Source organism: Maylandia zebra, linkage group LG11 (assembly GCF_041146795.1).
Source record: "Maylandia zebra isolate NMK-2024a linkage group LG11, Mzebra_GT3a, whole genome shotgun sequence".
NCBI lineage: Eukaryota > Metazoa > Chordata > Actinopteri > Cichliformes > Cichlidae > Maylandia > Maylandia zebra.
Genome location: NC_135177.1, coordinates 26,242,116 through 26,263,059, shown reverse-complemented (window position 1 = coordinate 26,263,059; position 20,944 = coordinate 26,242,116). Strand labels below are relative to the sequence as shown.

Sequence of the window (20,944 nt, the reverse complement as noted above, 5' to 3'; positions counted from 1 at the left end):
TCAACCAAGTACTAGCAAGGTGTACCTAACAAAGTGTTGGGTGTATTAATGTATGTACTAAAAATGGAAAAATGAAAGAGTAAGTGGTTATTAACTTTGACATGAATATGCATAGGTTCCTTAACATATGACATCTACATACAAACAAAAAGTACCTTGCCTGTGTGTGTGTGTGTGTGTGGGGGGGGGGGGGGGGGGGGGGGTCAGAGTGTGACCCCATTAATGACTTCCCTAAACCTGCTGGTCTGGAAGTCCAACAGTTCATCTAAACAAAAGGCACTTAGCCTAAAACAGATATAGCCACGTTTATCCTACCATAAAACAATAAAACAAGGTACGACCTCTTCCCATGCTCCCAGGATGTAGGTGTGCATTCCAATGCACACCAAGCCTTTGCAGCCTGCTAAAGATCACACATCCTATCACTACACAATTGATTATACACCTCTAAGCATATATGGTTAAATATTTCTAAGCATAAATGACAATCAACAATACAAAACCTAACACACTCCTAGCTTATTTTGCTTTATTATGTTCTGTAAAAATGCAACAGCACATAGGTTCATTAGTGCTCAAAACTAAAAAATGTTTCTTTGTGCCAATGTGGGAGTCAGGGGGCCTTTTCTCCATCCAATGAAGAACAATTCACATCCTTGCAAGAAGCACACATTTAAAGTTAGCTCTCTGGTGGATAATTAGAGCTGTCCTGTAAATTCAGGAGAAACAAGGCTGATTCCAATTATCTTAATTCTCTCTATCTCTGCATCTGTGCATGTAAATACCTGAGTGTCTTTTTTTGTTGTTGTTTTGCCAGGATGTACTACTGAAATTGTATAAAGACACACATAAACACAATCATTTCCTTTGGGTTTAGCTAAATGATCTGCAACAGGTGCAACTAACAATAAAGCTTTTGACTTTTGAGTAATCTTAATTTTGACAAACTGCTTAAAGGGCAGCACGGTGGCACGGTGGTTAGCACTGTTGCTGCACAGCAAGAAGGTCCTGAGTTCAATTCCAAGATCAGGCCGGGGTCTTTCTGTGTGGAGTTTGCATGTTCTCCCCGTGTCTGCGTGGGTTCCCTCCGGGTACTCCGGCTTCCTCCCACCGTCCAAAGACATGCAGCTTGTGGGGATAGGTTAATTGGATAACCCAAATTGTCACTAGGTGTGAATGTGCAAATGAATGTGAGTGCGAATGGTTGTTTGTCCCTGTGTGTTAGCCTTGCGACAGACTGGCGACCTGTCCAGGGTGTACCCCGCCTCTCGCCCTATGACAGCTGGGATAGGCTCCAGTGCCCCCCGCGACCCTGAAAAGGATAAGCGGAAGCGAATGGATGGATGCTTAAAGGGGAGCATGACATCTCAGAGCACTAATCGTGTGTGTGTGTGTGAGAGAGAGAGAGTGTGTGTGACTTAACAAATTCTTCTATTTTCATTTTCTGTCATTTGACTGTTTGATTGATTGACCGATCAGATATCAAATGACAAATCTTTTCAATACTAACATGCACTTCTTTCATCATTTCTCATTTTAGCCGTCATTATTTCTTACCACAACTGCAACTTTATACTGCAAATTTTCACATAATTTGTCTTTTTCCAGGTTTTGAGCTCACTTAACTCATTTTGCGGTGAAATGTTTGGTTTCATTTCTGACGACTGCACTGCTTGAGGTGTAAACACAGTTTCCCTCATTCAAAATGCATTGTACTCTTGACAGGTTCCTGAATGGAGTGGTTTTGCAGTGGCTGACATAGGCTACTTATTCCTTTATTCAGTCTCCTCATTTCTTCACCCTTTTCTCACTCATTTTGACTGTCTGGCATTCTGTGGAGTGAGTGGGGGGGTTATGAAAGGTGATAATGCAAGTTCGGCTGAAGATATCGACTTCGCTTTTCTCGTGTCTTGCTCCCTCTTCCAAGCTGATGGAATGTGCTGCCTTTCTTTCTCTTTTATCTCGCCTGCTTTCATTTTTGATCCATTTCTCTCTTTTTTTCCCCTCAGTTTCTTTGCCAGCACTTTTCTTTTCCTTTTTCTCAACATTTCCCTTTATGCAGTCTACCCACACACACTATTTGTCTTTCTTGCTCTTCCTCAGATCCTGGTGCAGTGGTGGAGACTCACAGTGCAGTACCCTATGCAGTGATAGGTGGTGTTCTGGCGCTGCTGGTTTTCACTGTCATCTGTGTCCTCATTGTCACCATCTGGTGCTCTGTCCGACAGAAAGGTAATCCACAGACACACTCAAATTCACATATCAGGTGACACAAAAGTTACTCTCACAAGCATACCTCACATTTTTGGGAATCGGGGTATTTTATCAAATTTCCACAGGCATGTTTTCTCATTTCTCAACTTTCTGACTTAACGCGCTGTGAAAATATTATTGGATTCTAGTTACACTCAGAGTCTGTGAAACTCTGTGTAAAATTGTCAGCAGAAAGCATGCAGGACAGGATGCTCCTCTCCAGCCAGGCACTGTCTGTGATAAACAACCTTGGAAGAGAAAAGGTTGGGTGGGAAATGTAGGTGTGGTCCCCAGTGTTTTATGACTACATGTTAGTGTATCAAGGCTCATCTATTAAAGCAGAGTCGCCGCGTTCCCTATCTTTTTAAGTGCCCTCTGTTGGCAGCCACGTACTATGCACTAAAGCTGCCAAGAAATGATCTAGGAATAGTGCAGCAGGCTGCGACCAGGGTAACTTACCCTATGGCTAGACACACCGTCAGTCAACAGTCAGTATGGCTTGACCGCCAATCAGCATGAAGACAGGACCATTACAACCAATCAGTGTTGAGACAGGGTATTAGGGCTTTGTCTTGGTCCCTTGTGACTGTCAACATGCCAGTCAACCTCTGTGGTGCAACGAATAAGGATGTCAGTCACCCGTGGAGTGAAGGGACACTCCAGCATGAAGATGACTTGAGTGGTTCTTGCTCTCTACAAGTTGTACTACACAGATTCATTAATCATACAGACCTGAGGGGTGGTAAAATGAGTTTAATGGGTTTTCTGAGTGACGCAAACGTGCCATTGTTCTCTTGCACCTAACTTTCCCTCCACCCTTTTCTGCCAATCTCTCTTCCCTCCCTGTCTTTTATTCTCTATTATCTTCTATTATCCTCCCTCTATTACCTCCTCTCCTTGTGACTCTTCTATTCACGCATCCATTCGCCAACTCTGATTTCTGCTGGTAGGCTCATACCGTACACGAGAGCCAATTCTTGCCTGGTATTGACCTAACAATCAGTTAACTAATGAATTAATCAGTCAAAGGTATGCTACGGAGTAATATTAGCACTGACTGGTTTGATTTTGCTGCATGGCACTACAATGATCATGACGCTTTGCCGCCTAACCTTCCCCCTACAATCTCCCTCTTGTCCTCTCTCTCTCTGTCCCCTGCTCTCTTTCTGTTCACTCAGGTTCCTATCTTACCCATGAGGCCAGTGGGTTGGATGAACATGGTGAAGTGCAAGAGGCCTTCCTCAATGGGAACGACGCCAGCCAGGGCAAGAAGGAGTACCTACTGTAGCCCTTCTCCTTCCCTATTCCCTTTTCTTCTGACCTCATACCCTTTCCCCCTTCCTGTCCTTGTGTCCCACCTTATATACAGTATACACACACACGCACGCACACACACACAAACACAAAATACAATGCGCCATAAGAGGCAGCCTTCTGAAAACGACTGTATACAGATACCGCACACAGCCAATCCATCCTGTTCCAGTCCACTCCATATACATCCTGTAAACAGACATAAACTAGGAGACAGACTGAGAAAAGAGAGCCTCTAGACCCACCAGCCATTAACGACTGTGCCATATACTGTAAGCTGGAGAAACTGGGGAAAATATAGGGAGTGAGAAAGGGAGAGAGGGTGAGGCCACAGAGTTAGGTGAATGTAGACAAAAGCGAAATGATGCCATAATTATTTTGATTGAGAGGGAAACGGGGAGCACAAAGAAAACCGGCACTCTGCCTGTGCAGCCGCCAAAGTGGAAAGGGAATTAGAGGCAGATGACTGCTATAATTCCCCGCCTGGAGAATAGAAGAATCCATTTCACAAAGCTCAATTTTTTAACTGACGGAGACAGTGGGAGCACTGTGTGAGAAGGGAGAGAGGACAAGGGGGAGAGAGAGAGAGTTGACCAGGAGCTTCTGAGTGCTTGATGCTTGAAAATGGATTTTTTTTTTTTTAATTGCCAAACCATCTTGGCTACACAGCTTAGCTAATATATAATTCCCTAAAAAAACTAAACTGAGTCCCAGGAAGTATCCATACTTTATGAACAAACTAACTGTCCTGTTTTGCTATCCTTGTTGGGTGGCCTGCCAATTTGTAAAAAGAAAAAAAAAAGAAGCATCTTTTAGTGTTATTTTTCCCCTCTCACTGCAACAGTGGAGGAAATGTGGTCCTCTTTTAATTTGCTTTGCGTTCACCTGTTACAATCCTCTCCCCTTACTCGTATATCTCTCGTTGTCTCTGTATGTCTCTCCCTCTATCACTTCTTCTTTGTTGGCTCCTAATAATGAAAGGATTAGTATTGGGCTGCGTTCCTGAGAAAGAAGAAAGGAATATGACTTGCTAAGGCATTAAAGAAAAGTATAATTATTTTAGAATGTCATTAAGAGGATAAAAAGGTTTAAAACTCTTAATAAGAGGGCCAAGAAGAATCAGAGTGAAAGGACTGAACGAGAGAGTAAAATAGAAGGCTTTTTTCCCTGAATGCTCAAACACATATGCAGATACATGCACACATTCATACGTACAGTAAAACACGTTGACAGTATACATATCTCTGAATTCCTTGTTTGTATAAAAAAGAACTTCGACATAAATTAAATTAAACTTTTAAGAAATAAGAAAACAGTTTACTACTGAAACGCATTATGAGCAACTATACTAACACAGAATACTAGCCTATAGAGGTGCAAAGCCGAACAAACTACTGTCCAGTGATCTTTAAAGAAAATGAAGAAAAGAATAAAAAAAAAACATTTGTCTTTATGAGAAACCAGAGGTCTTATTGATTTTCTATTAATTATTATTATTATTTGAACAATTATGATTGTTGTTACTGTTATTATTATTGCCGTTGTTATTATTATACTTGTAAATGTTAAAGAAATGTACACTTCCCATGGTTTGTTTTGGTTCTACTGTAGAGAAATTGCTGTCATTTTTCACTCTTTTCCTCTTATCTTTCCTCTCTTTCCCAGTCTTTCTCTCTCTTTGTCTCCTGTGCCTAGTTGTCTCTTCTCCTGTCTTTCACTCTTGTTGATTTTACCGTCCATGTGTCATTGTTGATATATAGCTAACTATTTCTTTATAGGGGAAAGATACAAAGCACGACAAAATAAAAAAAGAATCCAAAAATAACCTCGGGTATCAGACTGTTTTTTTTTTTTTCTTTTTGGGAGAGGCTGGGGGCGAAGGGTGTTTACTGCATAATTAGCTGGTACTGATTTTGAAATCCTGTGAATGCAGAACAGGAGATGTAGCATATGATTAGATCAATGGGGAATAGTGGCGTTATAGGTGGGAAGATAAAGATGAAGGCAGCGGAGCCGGTTAAAACTGGCAGCTCTTTCAGAATAAACAAAACAGATGCTTGTGTGGCAGTGCTAATGAATCATGAGAGCAGATAGCAGGCAAGAAAAGGTGACAGGAGGGTTGATTCAGACGCACGCAGAAAAATATGACTCTGCCATTAACTTTCACGCAATCAATACCCGATTCTGTCGGGAAGCACTCAACATGTCCATCTGTGTGCAGGGCTAGATTTGAAAGCTGCTGGAGGTCGCAGGGTGATAGATCGATGTGTTTTCTTCTATCGATGGCAAAGCTCCTTGGTCGCCTGTCATAAAGACAGATTGTCAAACGGCAATCAAAGTAATGGACTTGCCAGGCGCTACCAGCATGAGTTGACACTCTGGCCAGCAAACAATTCAGTCGAAACTAGACATATCTTGAGTTTATGATGACGCAACAGTACCACTGGAAGCGCTTGCTATCAAACTCACTGTGGTCGATGAGTAATAAAACTGAGAATATTGCCCCTTTTTTATGTCTTAAAAACAGAAGTGTGTGTCCTTCAAACAAAGGTTTCATCTGTTTGTTTTCCTGTGGGATACACAGCACTCAGTCTGGTTGTCTTTGTTGGTTGTTTGATGCTGATATTTCTGCTCGTCCTCACAGAGGGGAGAAAGAAAAAATAAAACTCTACAAAAAGTAAACTTTTTAGTTCACAGTTGTGTTTGTGTTCCCCTATAGAGTCCTCATAATCACACGGAAATTCACAGCATTGACTGTTGGCTGGGTAGGCTTTCTGGGAAACTAGGCTGGACATACTTATAACACAATTCATATGGTATTTCTGAAAGCAATACGACCACCACTGTGATCGTGGAGGGTGATTATCAAATCGAAAAACATAAAAATCGAAAAAGTGGAAAGTAACAAGCCATCAGTTCTTAATCCACTTCTATTTATGGCACGCAGTGAATGTACCAAAATATGGCTAATAATATGACAGGAAAAAGTATGAATAACTCATATAGCTTTTCTCTGACGTTGGTTTCACAAATTAATCCCCTGGAACGGGTTCACATCAGAGAATTTCCCATTTGTGAGAGTCATATTTCATTTTTACAATTTGCAGCTAATATTTGACTTCAGTTCAAAAGGAAAAAAAGTCATTTTATTTTACTGCCAACATGCATGATTGTATCAGTCCTTTCTCTTTGGTTTCACCAGCGACCCTAGCATGGCAAAGAGGTGACAGAGTAGCTTGAAGCGCAGGTTACTGAAGTTTCCAAGCTGCGTATAATCAGGAAGTAGGGAGCTTCCAAGCAGGCAAAACAATTGAATATGCACCTGTGCCAGGGAAGCTGGAGAAATTTAATTCTTCACTGAGTGATATTTTTTTACCCCAGACTTTACTACATTTCTTTGTCAATAATGTGTTCCAGGGAAAGGTTGGTTTTTTTTTTTTGCAATGACATGAAGCATACCAGTCTGTGTATTTTCTGAATACATTAAGATAAAACTGAAAGTGCTGAAGGATTTGAAAAGTGAGAAAATGAATAAAAAATAGGCACAAGGTCTATAGAAAGCTGGAGAGACAGAGCAGGTCTATGATCATGAGAAACAGGGGGGAAATGTAAATTAGGGTGACCATATTTTGATTTCCAAAAAAGAGAACACTTGGCCCAGCCAAGAAGAACTTCAATAATGAATGGTGAAATAAAAAAATGTCATATAGGTTTTTACAAGTCAACAAGTGCAAAAAAGAGGACAGTTGGTCACCCTAATGTAAATGGCATGTTCACTGTCATACATATGTCCTATGCAGAGGGAGATGGATTGCTACTGTTTTCTCCATCACTGATTTCTTAATACTAACATGCTTCAAGATGAACAATCCAATTAGTGTGAATAAGGACCTTTTTATTACAAGAGAGAATCGTATTGTATTTACAAGTTTAATCAAAGCAGCCATGAAAATTGTGTCATAACCAGGTTAATTATGTTTTCCTTACAATCCCACCTTCTCTCTAGACCACTACTGAAGGTTTAATTAAATGCTGTCACTCATATATCTACATTACTGGTGGTTGGCTTAGTAGAGATTTAAAGCAGGCTTAGAATAAGACCCATAGGAAGAGCAGTCAAAGAAAACAGACATCTGTGATCAGGATAGTAGTTATCACCTAGAGACTTAATTTTCTCACTGACATTTGGTGTGGGACCTGATAATTAACTGGCCTGATCATTTGCTAGTTATGCATTATGTGTGTATACAAGGTTGCAGATTGCTTAAAAGCCAGCAACAAACAGAAATATGCCACATTTCTTCAGTCCACAGGTCATTTGTTTCCAATACTAACTATTTTTTACGCACACGAAACATGGAGGGAATGTTGCTCTATCTGCTGTGAACAATAGCCCAGATCTTCCAAGAATTTAGACCTCTGGGCACACTTTGGCTTTAAGGGAGTGTTTGGCTGAAGACCATGGAGCTGCCTGCATCGCCTCACACAGTGCTATACGTACAGATTTCCCTCTGGACTGGGCTACTGCAGGTGGAAGGTTGGTAACAGTTAGAGGGAATGATGCCTGTTCTCCCCCCATGTGTTTCCTAGGAGGAGTGAAAAGGATCTGGGGCACAAGACTGTAGAGCTGGAAGAGGAACAAGGCAAATATACGAACCCAGTGAGGAACATAAGTACTCGGGGTAAAAAGCAGGAGAGCGTGGATAATGTGGAGTGGCAGGCACAGCAGAACTAAAAGGGAGAGGGAGAGGGCCAGGGAGCGGGCCAAGCAGGAGTCATGTTTTGGGGGATCTGCATGACTAAAAGGAGTCTTCCTCTGCTTCATGCATAGCAGGTCAATGTAAATGGCCAGGAGCCAAAGCAAGGGGAGGATAAATGCCGTCATCCCGTGAACATAGACCAAGAATTGGGGACTGAGAATAGTGTCAGGAGCACAGAGTGTCCAGTGGCTGCTGTGAATCTCAGCATAGGTAAAGTTGCTCATGTCCTCCACATAAAATTTTGACAAGAAGCCTCCGTATGGAAGGTACTTCCCAATGACTTTGACGTCATACTTAGGGGGTGGGGAAGAGGTAAGATGGGGTGAAGAAGTTGTCCAGTTACCATCCAACTCAAGACCCACTGTGCCTGGGTCCGTACTGCTCGTGCTGGCGTTGAGGACATCTGTGCCGATGAACTGAGCAAAGGAGGAGAGAACAGAGGCCACCCAGCACAACAGAACTACACCCAGAGTTCGCTGACGAGTGACCACTGTGGAGTATCTGGCATCCAAAGACATGAAAAACAACAACAACATATTAGCGTGGAGTTAATACTGAGACTCAATAGTACTTGATAAGAAATTAGGACATCACCAAGATGATTGTTCCTAACTGACTCCTGTCTACCACCAACTCCAAAAATACAAAATGGCACGCCGTACATCTTTGAAGAAAGTATTTTCAGTCTAAAATGAATTTCTGATTTTCCATTCAAGTCCGAATTTGTGGGTCACTGTCAATCAAACATCTAAGAGCCTTGGAGCCAATTGATATTTACTCACCATCACTCACATCGCATCACAAGCAGTTCGCAATAAGAACATCTTTATGAGCACTGAACAAACAGGTTGTTTTACTACATACAAAGGTGTGCCTTGACTTTTTTTTCCCCCTTTTGCACTTATATTGATTTCTTTCTCTCATTTTTGCTAAAAGCATGCTTACAAATCTTGGTTGACTCTTGCCACCCACATATTCACCCTTTCCCACACATATACAAAAATGTATTAAACCACTCTTTTCATTTTTGAAGTTTTATTTTACTTTGAAAATGAGTCTTATATAAGAAATGTCTGCTTTTGTGTATTTTTTGTTGTGTGTGTGTGTGCGTGTGTGTGTGTGTGTGTGTGTGTGTGTGTGTGTGTGTGTGTGTGTCTGCTTAAACTTTGAAACTGAAATTGAAAACTTGTGTCCTTTTTCCTCTACTGATCAAACTGTTACGCTCACCTGTCTGCCAAACGATGGTATAGGTGGGTGTCCAGGGTAAGCAGTACCAACAGGAACATTGTAAACTGCCTGACCATCATAGGGCAACACACAAGGGTTATGCAGGTGTACAAACACTGGGAGCTTCGCAGGTTGAGTAACACGTTCAGAGGGAGTCCTGCTGCACCTCCTATGGCTCCGACGCAACCCAGACACAGTCGAAGACAGCATGAAACACTCCCAGGCTGGGGCCTGGCAATCTGGGATCCGTCTTGGACATCAGCCATCGTGCCCTTGCTGGTGACTGCCATGCAAAGCCGCACGCTCACCACAATTATAGATAAAGATAACATGCACTGGCATAGGGAATACAGCCACGTGAACTCCATGTCTGAGGACAAGTTTTAAGAAGACAAAGAAACAAAAATTTGTGTTTTTACAATTTTGAAAACAAAACAAAACAAAACACTGATGATAATGATGTGGGCAAACATAAATTCAAGAAAATACATATTGATGCTTTCTATGCAAATAAAACCTCCTACTCTACCTGTCACCTCTGCCCTGTGTTCCCATGTGGTTATTGGAGCCAAGACGGCTCCTGGAGCATCGCTTTGACTTGAATTGTAAAAGCGATGGTCAAACACACAGAGAAAGACAAAGAATAGAGGGAAAATAAATGAGAAAGGAGTGACAACGGATGGAGGAAATTGTAAGGTTAAGCAGTGGATTGTGGGTCAGAATACAAAAAACACTCAGCAGAGGGAGAAAAGTACAGTTGTAGAAGGATTTAGAATGCGATGCAAGTTTGTGCTAGGGGCAGAGAAGCAGGCAGAAAGGGAGTAGATATTTTGATAGGTATTGGAGAGCTGTAAACGTGTCTGGAGAGTGAAAAGGTCAGACCAGACCAGACTTGACAGAACTTCTCCATGTAGGATGTGAGCACCATGCAAACACATGACATCAAGCACCAAGCTGGGTGGCAACATAGAGTTACACGCTATGTTTTCTCATACCTTGTTCCAATGTTTAATGCACCTCTTTTCTCCCTCTGGCCCACCATATTTCATTCACAGACACATACTTCTTGAAGCACAAACAGTGCTAGACATTTATGCGTAAATAAATGGACAGCAACACTCAGTTACACAAGTGTGCAGTGCCAGTGCCTGATGAGTAATTTTCAGCAAATGTATTCAGACATGATTGACAGCTAATTTTGGTGCGTTTTCAAACAATAGTCTCCCAGAAAGCAGAGTAAATGAATATTGAAATAGCAGATTTGCTGCCTCAATGTGCCACCTGTCCATTCCATGTAATTAGTTTGACCTTTCTGAAACATTTGGTGTTAGTCCTCACTTCCATAATAATCATGACTGGCTAAAATAACCTCTTTATAACACTTCATAATCACTTTACACAGTTGTCTCCTGTCTTACTACTTGAAGGGGCTCAGCAAAATTGATTTACTGAAGTAATTAATGTAGTTCAAATCCACCTTGTGTGAGTTTTCAATTCAAATTGGTAGCTGGACACTCCCAGCGTAATGAATTGCCTTAATTAATCAATTAAGCTCTTTGAAAGTACATAGGGCCAAACTTTTCATCATGGCAACAGTCAATTTGACAGAGTTGAGAAATCAGTGGGTGCCAAAGAGGTGAATTAGATTAAAAAGGTACAGTTACCTGTTGTGAAGCCCCTGCGATGATGAGCTCTAACCTATCGTTGGTTATGACTTGGCTTGCTTTTTTATTCCGCTCAAGGATCTCTATCTCTCCCTCTCACCTCTCAGTCTAACTGTCTGCCCCCACTGACAGCATAAACCTGATTCATAAACCTCTGCTTATCAACCTGCCTTCTATCTCTCCCTTGTCTCTGCAAACATATCAATTGTGTCAATGTTGGAGCATGGCTGCCCTTTCCATCTGATTTGTGCAAAGGGCAACACATTCTCTTTCAGCCAGGGAACTATGTAAATAAGGTACACCACCCCCCCCCCCCCCCACACACACACACACACACATATATACATTTATTATGTTATATATGTAGTTTTCTCTAGATTTTTTTAAAATAAAGAGTAAAACACTATGCAATTCTTAACAGCTTGCTGTTCTGATGTAGCAGTTTACACTATCTATAGACACGAAAACAAATATGCAGGCAGAAGTGTATTGATGTCTATATACACCTTTAAGAAAGTCTCTCTTGCCCCTATATATATATATATAATTAGAAACAAACAAACAAGCAAAATACAAGAAATCAAACTGTAAGATTGACATTTAGGTCCTTATCCTCCAACTGTCTGCCTCAAAAGGGCCAAGCATTACGGGAAGAGCACAGTTACTGACAAATCAATAACTGATGTAAACGTACTAACTATTGGCTGCTGCCATTTTAAATGCAGCCATAGTTAAATGTGAAAGTGGAGATCTCCATGAGAGAAGAATGAAAACAAGCGGATTTTTTTTTGATAGAAACAGATGAAAATAAATGACCAAAAACCGATTAAATACTATGTAAAGTACAACTTGTAGCACTAGTATGCAATTTCCCTAACCCTAATCTATTTATGTAGATGATAATAAAATAGCCCAAATGACGAACAAAAGAGAGTCGAAAACGGATAGATAGATTAGATTGGGACGGTCGACACTTGTGATGAGCGGCATCGCTGGAAAAAACAACGCGCTGGTCTCGCGTTAAAAAACGAGATGTGCCCGTTCTATCATGGGTTGGAAACCCCGTTCCACCCTCTTCCCTTGGCTGTCCATAAGCAAGGTAACGCCGCATTTTTCACTCCTCGCTTATTTAGCAATAAATGTATTCAAAATTCAAACAATTGTTCTTCAAACGTGGTCTGTTAAAGTATAAAGTACAGATAATTACAGTGGTTAGGCTTTACACGAGGTATTTTGACGTATTAATAAGTTTTTGCGAGAATTTTGTTTGAATGTTGCGCTCATATCATATCTGCTAGTAATGGCTGCCCCCATGCTACCTCGTTGAGGCCTGCTCAACTGGCTAGTTGTACTGATTTCATTTTGTGTTCTGTGCTATAATATATGAATATTCATATTACGAGAAGTGATATCGTGTATCGGTTGGGCAGATATTTCTTTATTTGTCGATTTTTAGGTCGTAAGGATAACAATTGAAAACGAAGTGTGGTTGAGTGTATGGTCAGTTAGCGCACATGAAGCTAAAACACCGGGTGAAACGTGCAATTTCGCCAAGAGTCGTACACATGTATCCTGTCCAATTTGTCTTGCTGCATAGCATTATTTAGTATTTGTTTTCTTGATGCATTTTAATAATTAACCTAAGCTCCGTATTCTTTGAAGCTAATTGGGATTGATGTTTAAGAGTTCTCCTGGTTTGAGGCGGTGAGCAGCGAAATCTTAGAGCAATTATGAGAGATGCTTGTCTGGTGTGTTGCTTTTTTTGGTAGATAAACGTTAGTTTGTGTGTATTTATTCATATTTTAATCGCATTCAGATGCCAGGTGTCACAGTGAAAGACGTTAACCAGCAGGAGTTTGTCCGTGCCCTGGCGGCCTTCCTGAAGAAGTGAGTTTTATTTTCTCCTCTACATATTCAAAGCTTGTTAATATATTTTATATAGTATGCTCCACTGAGCAGCTTTACTTTTCATTGAACATATTTTTAATCAAATTTTGTGACGCTGTTTAACTTAACAGATGCTAATGGCCCACTCGAATAAATTATTGATATAGTCCTCTGATGTACTTCATACTGATGTACCTTTTCTGTTACCAGGTCAGGAAAACTGAAGGTGCCTGACTGGGTGGACCTTGTCAAGCTGGGTAAGCACAAGGAGCTGGCCCCCAGTGATGAGAACTGGTTCTACATCAGAGCTGGTAAGTCTTGCAAGTTTTTTGTTTTTTTTTTTGTTTTTAATTACTAAGGTTTTCAGAAGTTCTCCTGAGACTTATTACAGCTTCAGGCTTGTATTACCACAAGACATTTCCATTTACATGTTTAAATGGTGCTTTGAGATGGGACAATTTTACATGCAAATGTGCTTTTAATTAGTAAAAGGTTTTTGAATGCAACAGACTACACATACTGATCATTTTAAATTCTTTCCAAATTTATAACCATTGACACAGTAAGCCCACTTTATCAAAAACTTAATATTCACATTGTACAATGCTTAGTGTTTCAGGTTCTAAATATTATATGACAACACTGTCATCTCTCATGCTTCCGCAGCATCCACTGTTCGCCACCTTTACCTCCGTGGTGGTGCAGGTGTTGGCTCCATGACCAAGATCTATGGCAGTCGCAAGAGGAACGGCGTGTGCCCTGCCCACTACAGTGTTGGATCAAAGAATGTGGCTCGCAAGGTGCTGCAGGCTCTTGAGTTGCTCAAGATGATTGAGAAGGATCCCAATGGGTAAGTGCCGGTTCTTACTGTTTTTATTGGTTGGAACTTAAAAGCGTTTTTTTTTTTTTTTTTTTTTTTCCTCATACACTTCAGCCCCAGACCTTTTTAAATATTAGACACAGAAAGCTGTGAATGCAAAAACGCTGTCTGATAGACTTACCCGTACGTGTGATGTCTGAATATATGTGACACAAGGAATCCTTTGGTGAGCAAGTCACCATAATATGGCCTGCCTCCTGGTTGCCCTACCAAGAAAGCATGGTATGGGGCATCTCTTCCTTCATGTGTGGAAATCACCTAACGTTTAGAGCCAGTCAAGAAAGCTGATTGCATGTATAAGTTGGCATGTGCATGATGCTTAGAGATGGGTGAAATAATTGACTCACTGAGGAATAGTTTTTATATTTTATACATCTGATTTTATTTGCAAATTGTAATCAGCTATAGATATCGAGTCGTAAGGCTAACAGTGCCCGTGTCAGTCATCTTTTTTCTGTTGTGTCCAGAAGGGGTTTCAAGAGCACTCACATTCAGTTAGAGTGAGTGTAAGTGTAGCTTGAACTGTCAAAGCTTTAAAATGCATGCGTCTCTAGTTGTCCATTATACGTATGTTTACTTGGAGTTGCTTGGTAGCCTAAGTGTTAAGTTCTGCAATGCTATTGATGAAGCGTGTCCCCTTAATGCTGTGCAGTAAGGTTTGGTTGGAATGGAGCATGCTGACCAACCTTGAGTGAACTGCTTTAGTTGATAACTCCCACCCCAGCACCATTATCCAGTATTACACTACATCTGTTCAAATATTGAAAATGTTGACTCGGTATTAACTTAATTTGGTCCATCCATCCATCCATCTTCATCCGCTTTATCCGAGACCGCGTCGCGGGGGCAGCAGCCTAAGCAAAGAGGCCCAGACCTCCCTCTCCCCAGCCACCTCCTCCTCCAGCTTATCCGGGGGAACACCAAGGCGTTCCCAGGCCAGCCGAGAGATATAATCTCTCCAGTGTGTCCTGGGTCTGCCCCGGGGCCTCCTCCCGGTGGGACATGCCTGGAACACCTCACCCAGGAGGCATCCTTGTCGGATGCCCGAACCACCTCAGCTGGCTCCTTTCGATGTGGAGCAGCAGCTGCTCTACTCTGAGCCCCTCCCGGATGGCCGAACTTCTCACCCTATCTCTAAGGGAGAGGCCAGCCACCCTTCGGAGGAAGCTCATTTCTGCCGCTTGTATCCGCGATCTCGTTCTTTCGGTCACTACCCACAGCTCGTGGCCATAGGTGAGGGTAGGGACGTAGATCGACCGGTAAATTGAGAGCGTCGCTTTTACACTCAGCTCCCTCTTCACCACGACGGACCGGTGCAGCGTCCGCATTACTGCAGCTGCAGCCCCAATCCGTCTGTCGATCTCCGGCTCCCTTCTCCCATCACTCGCGAACAAGACCCCGAGATACTTGAACTCCTCCACTTGGGGCAGGAACTCATCCCCGACCCGGAGTGGGCACTCCACCCTTTTCCGGCTAATTTGGTCATTAAACATTTTTAAATTCTCTACAATTGTTTCTTGTTTTTAGTCACAGTACATTACTTGAACTCCACAGTACAGTTTCATAATGTGTATTTCCACTAAAAACTTGGTCTTTAGTTGGGGATATTAAAAAGATATTAATTTGTAACTCTGCATACCAATATTAGTGGACATCATGGTAAATGGACTTACAAAGCTGTACGCCACCTTTAATTGATTATTCGTAGCACTCATTCACACAATCATACAGACTTTTTATTTATTTGCTTTGTAACCATCGCGGATACTTGCACACTGCGATGGATGCCTTTGAGGATAACTCGGGGCTCAGTAGTTTGCCTAAGTATACTTTGGCACATGGCTAGAGGAGTCAGATGACCAACGCTACCAGATGAGTCATGGCTCTCCACACAAAACCTCAGTGCACACACAGTAAGCAATTGGATGCAGCATTGGAGTATGAAGCTTAAATCCCCCAAGTAGCATACTTTTGCACAGCTTTCTATTGCTGATAAAACATGGAGATGCCAGCTAACTGACAGTTGATATTTTGATACTTGGTGAGCTCAAGAAAATGCCACAATATTGTTTTGAATTGATTTTTTTTCTTGTTTTATTTTATGGGAAACATGGGCACAGTGGTACACACCTACGCCAATGCCTCTACGCATGCTGTTACTCATTCTTGCAGAACTTAGTAACAGTGTCTCAGCTTTCTGTTTATTGCATTTGCTGATGTGAAATGGGCCAGCTTATGTGATGTGGATAACTGAAATCTGTAAATGCATAAGGTAGAAATCATTTTTTTGAGACTGCAGTAAAGATTTAATCACTCTGTAACAACAGGGCTAATTGATTGGCTTGGGATAGAAGTGAGCAAGAAAATTAAGTTCTGTGGAGAAAAATTGTTCAGTGGCTTCTTCACTGTAATGCTGTGGTTAGTGTGGCTCATTATTGTAGTGTTAAGCATTTTTCTAGCGGTGAATGGTATTCTGTTGTATCAGCTAATTTCTGCTTTTTCTTGCTTTTTTAAAATCAGTGGTCGCAGACTGACTTCCCAGGGAACCAGAGATCTGGACAGAATTGCTGGCCAGGTGAGAAACTCATTTGGTGATTTTTTTTTTTATTTTATTTTATTTTTTAAAAACACACCAAACTGTCTAAATGCTAAGAAGTTTGCATACACTTAACAATAACTCAACTGATTAAATGATCCTAATAAAACTTTATTCAGAGATGGCGTCGTGGTCTTTACCTTCTTATACGGTACAGTGGAGGCTTGACATATTCAAGGGGTCTAAAACCTATGCAAACTGAAAATCATTAGGTCTGCACAAAACCTAGAGAGGGGCATAAATGGGTTGTAGCTAAATATTCTGAGGACAATTAAGTATCTAAAATGGACAAATTAATTTGCTAATGTTAAGTAATATTAATGCTCTTGGTTACAATGTCCAGTGCAGCATTTCCCCTCAATAAATTAAGACCATACACATAGATTGGGAGATGGACTAATGGTCCTTAATGATCTCAGATGATATAATTTGCACTGTATCTGTCACTAGTCAGTACACCAATTATTGTGTTTGATGTTTTAACATGACAACCTGTCTGCTGTTAAACACCATGACCATGTCTCCCTTTCTCTGCTACCTTTTTGCTGTTTTGTTAAACTGTTCAACTCAGTTGTATGCGTTGTATCAGGCATTCAATTGTTTTTATTTATTTAATTTTTTTTTTTACGATACATGTAGTGTTTTTTGGCTTGAATGTGTATCAAATTGTCATCTTCCAGCTGGATGAAATCATTTACTAAATATATTCAGGTGCTCTGCAACATTAAGTGGCAGCAGCTAGTGAGAGTATTGCTAAAATGCTGCAGTTATTATAGGTATTCGACTTGATGTTTTCAGTTTAAGAAGATCCTGCTGAACTCCTGATGGCTTTTTGTTTTTTGTATGTCCACACTTTTGTGCAGAAGCTACAGCTTTGCAGGCTGTTTTGTTGTAGCTGTTTTCTGTCACCTGGGGGCAGTGTCACAACCCATGGGTCTTTGGGCAACTCTTGTGCTGCTGTTGGTTCGGCAGCAAACCATAGAGAAGGGCAGTTGTAACGTATAAAGAGTTAAAATGAAACTGAGTCAAGAACCAGTGTCCACTTTCATAGTCACCTTCTGCTGTTATCCTCCTTTTTTGATATTTCACATATATATATTTGTGGTATGGCTTTTCTGTTTTCTGGTCCAACTCTCAACCAGTCAGCACTTGCCTTACTCAGAGGATTATCCATTTTGAGGCCCATGCTATTGGGCTTTAGCAGTATGGCAGGTATTTTTCAAATACCTGTGCAAATAGACATAAATGTAGTACTGTAAAATAGGCTTAACACAATGAAAGTAAGTATCATTAATGGTTGAGAATGTTTACACATAGTAAACCAAAGAAAACCATCTAAATTGAGATGGGTAGGTTTTGATTATTTGTAGAGACATTGTGTAACATGCAAAAGAATCCCCAGTGTGAGACAAGGAGGGGAGACGCATCCCTTTGGGAGTTGATTCAGGAAGGAAATCCAAATCGACTATGCGAAGGTACCTATGGGTGACCACTTGTAAACAAAGGTGCAGCTATTTATAGAAGTAAGATTCTGCACTGTTGAGAAGAATTTCACTTAACCGTGTATTTTATAATGAAAGATGTCAACCGCGTGCAAGTCTGAAAATGGCGTTCCTAGTGAGCATACCCCTTTGAGACAACTTTGGTGTCTCTTGTAGGGAATGAGTCTCAGCTGCAAATGTAAAAAGCTGCAGCCACTGAAGTATAATCTGAAAGTGATCTGTAGGTACTGAAATCAGATGTAAAATGTTTGTCACAAAACACATTTTGATAGTAACCTGTGTTATGTACCAAGCTTCAATATTAAGCCTATGCTTAAAATCACATGGAATCTAACATGCTACGCTATATGTCAGCCAGCTCTAGTTCCAGCCTGATGGAATTGGTAGAAAAGAAGCGGACCACTATCAGGCTCCCCAGCTGTTAAATGTCATACGACCTCATGCTGGCCAGGCAAAGGTTGTTTCCTGTGACTGATTTTGTATGATGCTCTCTGTCATTTTATGTGACGTTCTGACAGACTCAGGGTGGTGCCTTGTGTGATCACCACAGAAATATCATCCTCTGCTTTGATGCGACACCTTGTCTGTTGTGGGAGTACATTGCCCCCATCACTTTGGCATGCAAGGTTTTTTTTTTTTTTTTTTTTTTTTTTTTTTAAAAGCACTTGTCCTTGGGCAAATTTTTTCCCTCTGCCAGCCAGTTGAGTTATGTTTCTTGTGTGGCACACTCCTGGAATTGTTTGTTAGCCTTCGCTAAAAAACAAATCACACTTGGGCCTTGTCAAAAATCAAGAGAGAGTCAGCAATGTTGTGATAATCCAAGGGTAAAGGGGGTAAACATGAGGAGGGAATTTCATGCTTGGCAAGTCCGCCGTATGGCACCAGTTTTCTCCTTGTTTATCCATGCTAATGAGCAGTATGCAGATGAGCAGACCTGGGCTGGGCCCTGCCTGCTGCACAAAAACTGGCAGGAAGCTTGTTGGTGTGGCTCCCTTACCACCTCTAGAATCTCTTGTGTGTGTTGTACTTTCTGATGACTTTTTATGTGAGAGGCTTTTCCCTGGCAAGTGAGGTTTCTGCCATGTATTATCAGACTATTCATGGTGGGTTTTGGCAGCAGCAGTAACAGTTTCTCTTCCAGACTGTGTTTGCTCTCAAGTCCCTGTGAAATTACATTTTTGATAGCATCTTGCTCCCTCAAGTTGTGGACTGACTATTAACGCAGTGGAGTGACATTTAAAAATAAATGAATTAAATGTGTTTTCATTTGATTGCTTTAGAATAAAATTAGTTTAAATAGTTGAGATCATCTTCTTCATCCATGGCAGCCTAATGAATTGATTAAATACCCCCCCACTAACACTGCTGGTAATTTTATTCTGAATTGAAGGGATGTTTTCAAAGGTGTGAGATTTTCATTTGATGCAGGATGTCACTCACTGGCTATATCTCATAATGTTTTCTCTCTCTTTTCTCCACAGGTTGCAGCTGCAAACAAGAAATCTGTTTAATAAATCTTTTTTGGAAAAGTCAAATTGTGTCTTGTGATTTTTGACTTGCATGAACAATTAGTTTGAACCCATTCAATCAGTGTCTTCAAGCTAATGAACTGGAATGAGTTTTATAGATGAACTGCTGATAAGCCCGTTTCCCTGAATATTATGAACCACGCTTTCTAAAAGAAGGGAAGTCTTTGTAGTAATTCATCCCTAGCTGATGTCTGGCACTCTGGTCTAAATGTCATTTTGTCTAACGGGCAGTGAATGACCATTGGTCGTGGGCTCTGTTCACATCCTCATATCCTCTTGCTACTAAAAGCTTGAGGACTGGGAACTGTTTCATTGGGCAGTTTGAAAAGGCTTCCGGGGAGCTGATCCATCACTAAGCCAATGCAGCTTCTCATCACTGGCCAGACACTGCTGTCACATTGCCCCTTTTCCCATCCATATTAATCTTTTGTTTTTGCCACTTTGTTCATCTATCAGATGTGCTTTGTACAAATTGATCGCTGATACCATGACAACCGCTGGAAATGGTTCACTTAACAAAGGCAGATGATTACATTTCCATAAGGAACCTAGTTAACATTTCAGTTGTAAAGAATGATGTCATGGTTTAACAGCCTCATTCAGGGCCACAGTGCCATCTACAGATTAAAACCAAATTTAATAGGAATGCTTGACAATTTCAGCAGAATGGGGAAAATATCGGACATGTTTTTCATATGACTTCCACCCCAGACGCAAAACTTGGGAAAACTAACCATGAGGTATTTCCATGAAGGATACGTGATCTGTATTTTAAGTAAACAAATTCATGTATGCTTAACTTGATGTTTTAAAAGGCATATTGTCTCAATCCCCATCTAAAGCAGTTATGTAAGTGTGTGTATATATGAAAAATGTGGTATTCAAAATACATCTGCAGTTGAATGTTCCGTTGCATAAAAATGAAGGCAGACCAGCAGCATCCTGGGTCACATGCGTAATTTGTCAGTGACACTAAAATCCTGCAGAGGGTGCCAAAGTCAATAGAATCTGTCTATACATATAGTTTGAATTAATAGGCCATGAGGTGATTTTTATAAGTATTAAGTGTTAAGCATTAGTTATTTTCAAATAAATACAAAAACAGCCTCATTCACATCCAGAGGTGCAGTAATATAGTTACATTTCAGTATCCTATTAAATGTGAAATTGGTTTATTAGTTTTTAGTGTTCGTTATTTTCTGCAGCCACGAATTTCCCCAAAGTAATTAAACTAGAACATTATACAAAACTTCTCAAATGTTTATTACAACAGCTTCAGGATGTAATATTCAGGCAAGTAACTGAAAATCATCGCATCTGCATTTTAATTTT

The 20,944-nt window shown here is 40.9% G+C and overlaps 3 protein-coding genes across 7 annotated transcripts in view; 2 read left to right on the top strand and 1 right to left on the bottom strand.

The window, feature by feature from the left end:
• The window catches only part of cadm4 (cell adhesion molecule 4), a 161,493-nt gene extending 156,101 nt beyond the window's left edge, over positions 1-5,392 (top strand). For 4 of the 5 annotated variants that reach the window (XM_076890123.1, XM_076890124.1, XM_004550944.6 and 1 more), the window contains 2 exons: positions 2,104-2,232; positions 3,432-5,392. In XM_076890123.1, coding sequence (XP_076746238.1) covers positions 2,104-2,232; positions 3,432-3,541 — 239 coding nt within the window. In that variant the 3' untranslated portion in view covers positions 3,542-5,392. Of the gene's footprint in view, positions 1-2,103; positions 2,233-3,203; positions 3,283-3,431 lie in introns of all 5 variants that reach the window. The other variant, XM_004550946.6, reaches the window with a different exon arrangement.
• A 2,125-nt stretch (positions 5,393-7,517) lies between these two features.
• Positions 7,518-10,131, bottom strand: LOC143421102 (adenosine receptor A1). The gene is made up of 3 exons (XM_076890122.1): positions 10,084-10,131; positions 9,555-9,924; positions 7,518-8,828 (listed from the first exon to the last, which is right to left on the bottom strand). The coding sequence occupies exons 2-3, from the start codon at positions 9,920-9,922 to the stop codon at positions 7,979-7,981; spliced, it is 1,218 nt and encodes a 405-aa protein (XP_076746237.1). The 5' UTR covers positions 9,923-9,924; positions 10,084-10,131; the 3' UTR covers positions 7,518-7,978.
• Positions 10,132-12,233: 2,102 nt separating this feature from the next.
• On the top strand, positions 12,234-19,618 carry rps19 (ribosomal protein S19). Its single transcript, XM_004550943.3, has 6 exons — positions 12,234-12,317; positions 13,035-13,105; positions 13,316-13,416; positions 13,772-13,955; positions 16,506-16,560; positions 19,565-19,618. Exons 1-6 carry the CDS (start codon positions 12,267-12,269, stop codon positions 19,592-19,594), a joined length of 492 nt encoding a protein of 163 aa, XP_004551000.2. The 5' UTR covers positions 12,234-12,266; the 3' UTR covers positions 19,595-19,618.
• Positions 19,619-20,944: the final 1,326 nt, after the last annotated feature.

Bases quoted from the DNA above. Each gene is read 5' to 3' on its own strand.
- LOC143421102 (XM_076890122.1), bottom strand. From the start codon at position 9,922: ATGGAGTTCACGTGGCTGTATTCCCTATGCCAGTGCATGTTATCTTTA. The intron at 8,829-9,554 runs GTGAGCGTAACA...TTTGGATGCCAG, and splicing joins TACCATCGTTTGGCAGACAG to ATACTCCACAGTGGTCACTC.
- rps19 (XM_004550943.3), top strand. From the start codon at position 12,267: ATGGGTTGGAAACCCCGTTCCACCCTCTTCCCTTGGCTGTCCATAAGC. The intron at 13,417-13,771 runs GTAAGTCTTGCA...ATGCTTCCGCAG, and splicing joins CTGGTTCTACATCAGAGCTG to CATCCACTGTTCGCCACCTT. The intron at 16,561-19,564 runs GTGAGAAACTCA...TTTTCTCCACAG, and splicing joins TGGACAGAATTGCTGGCCAG to GTTGCAGCTGCAAACAAGAA.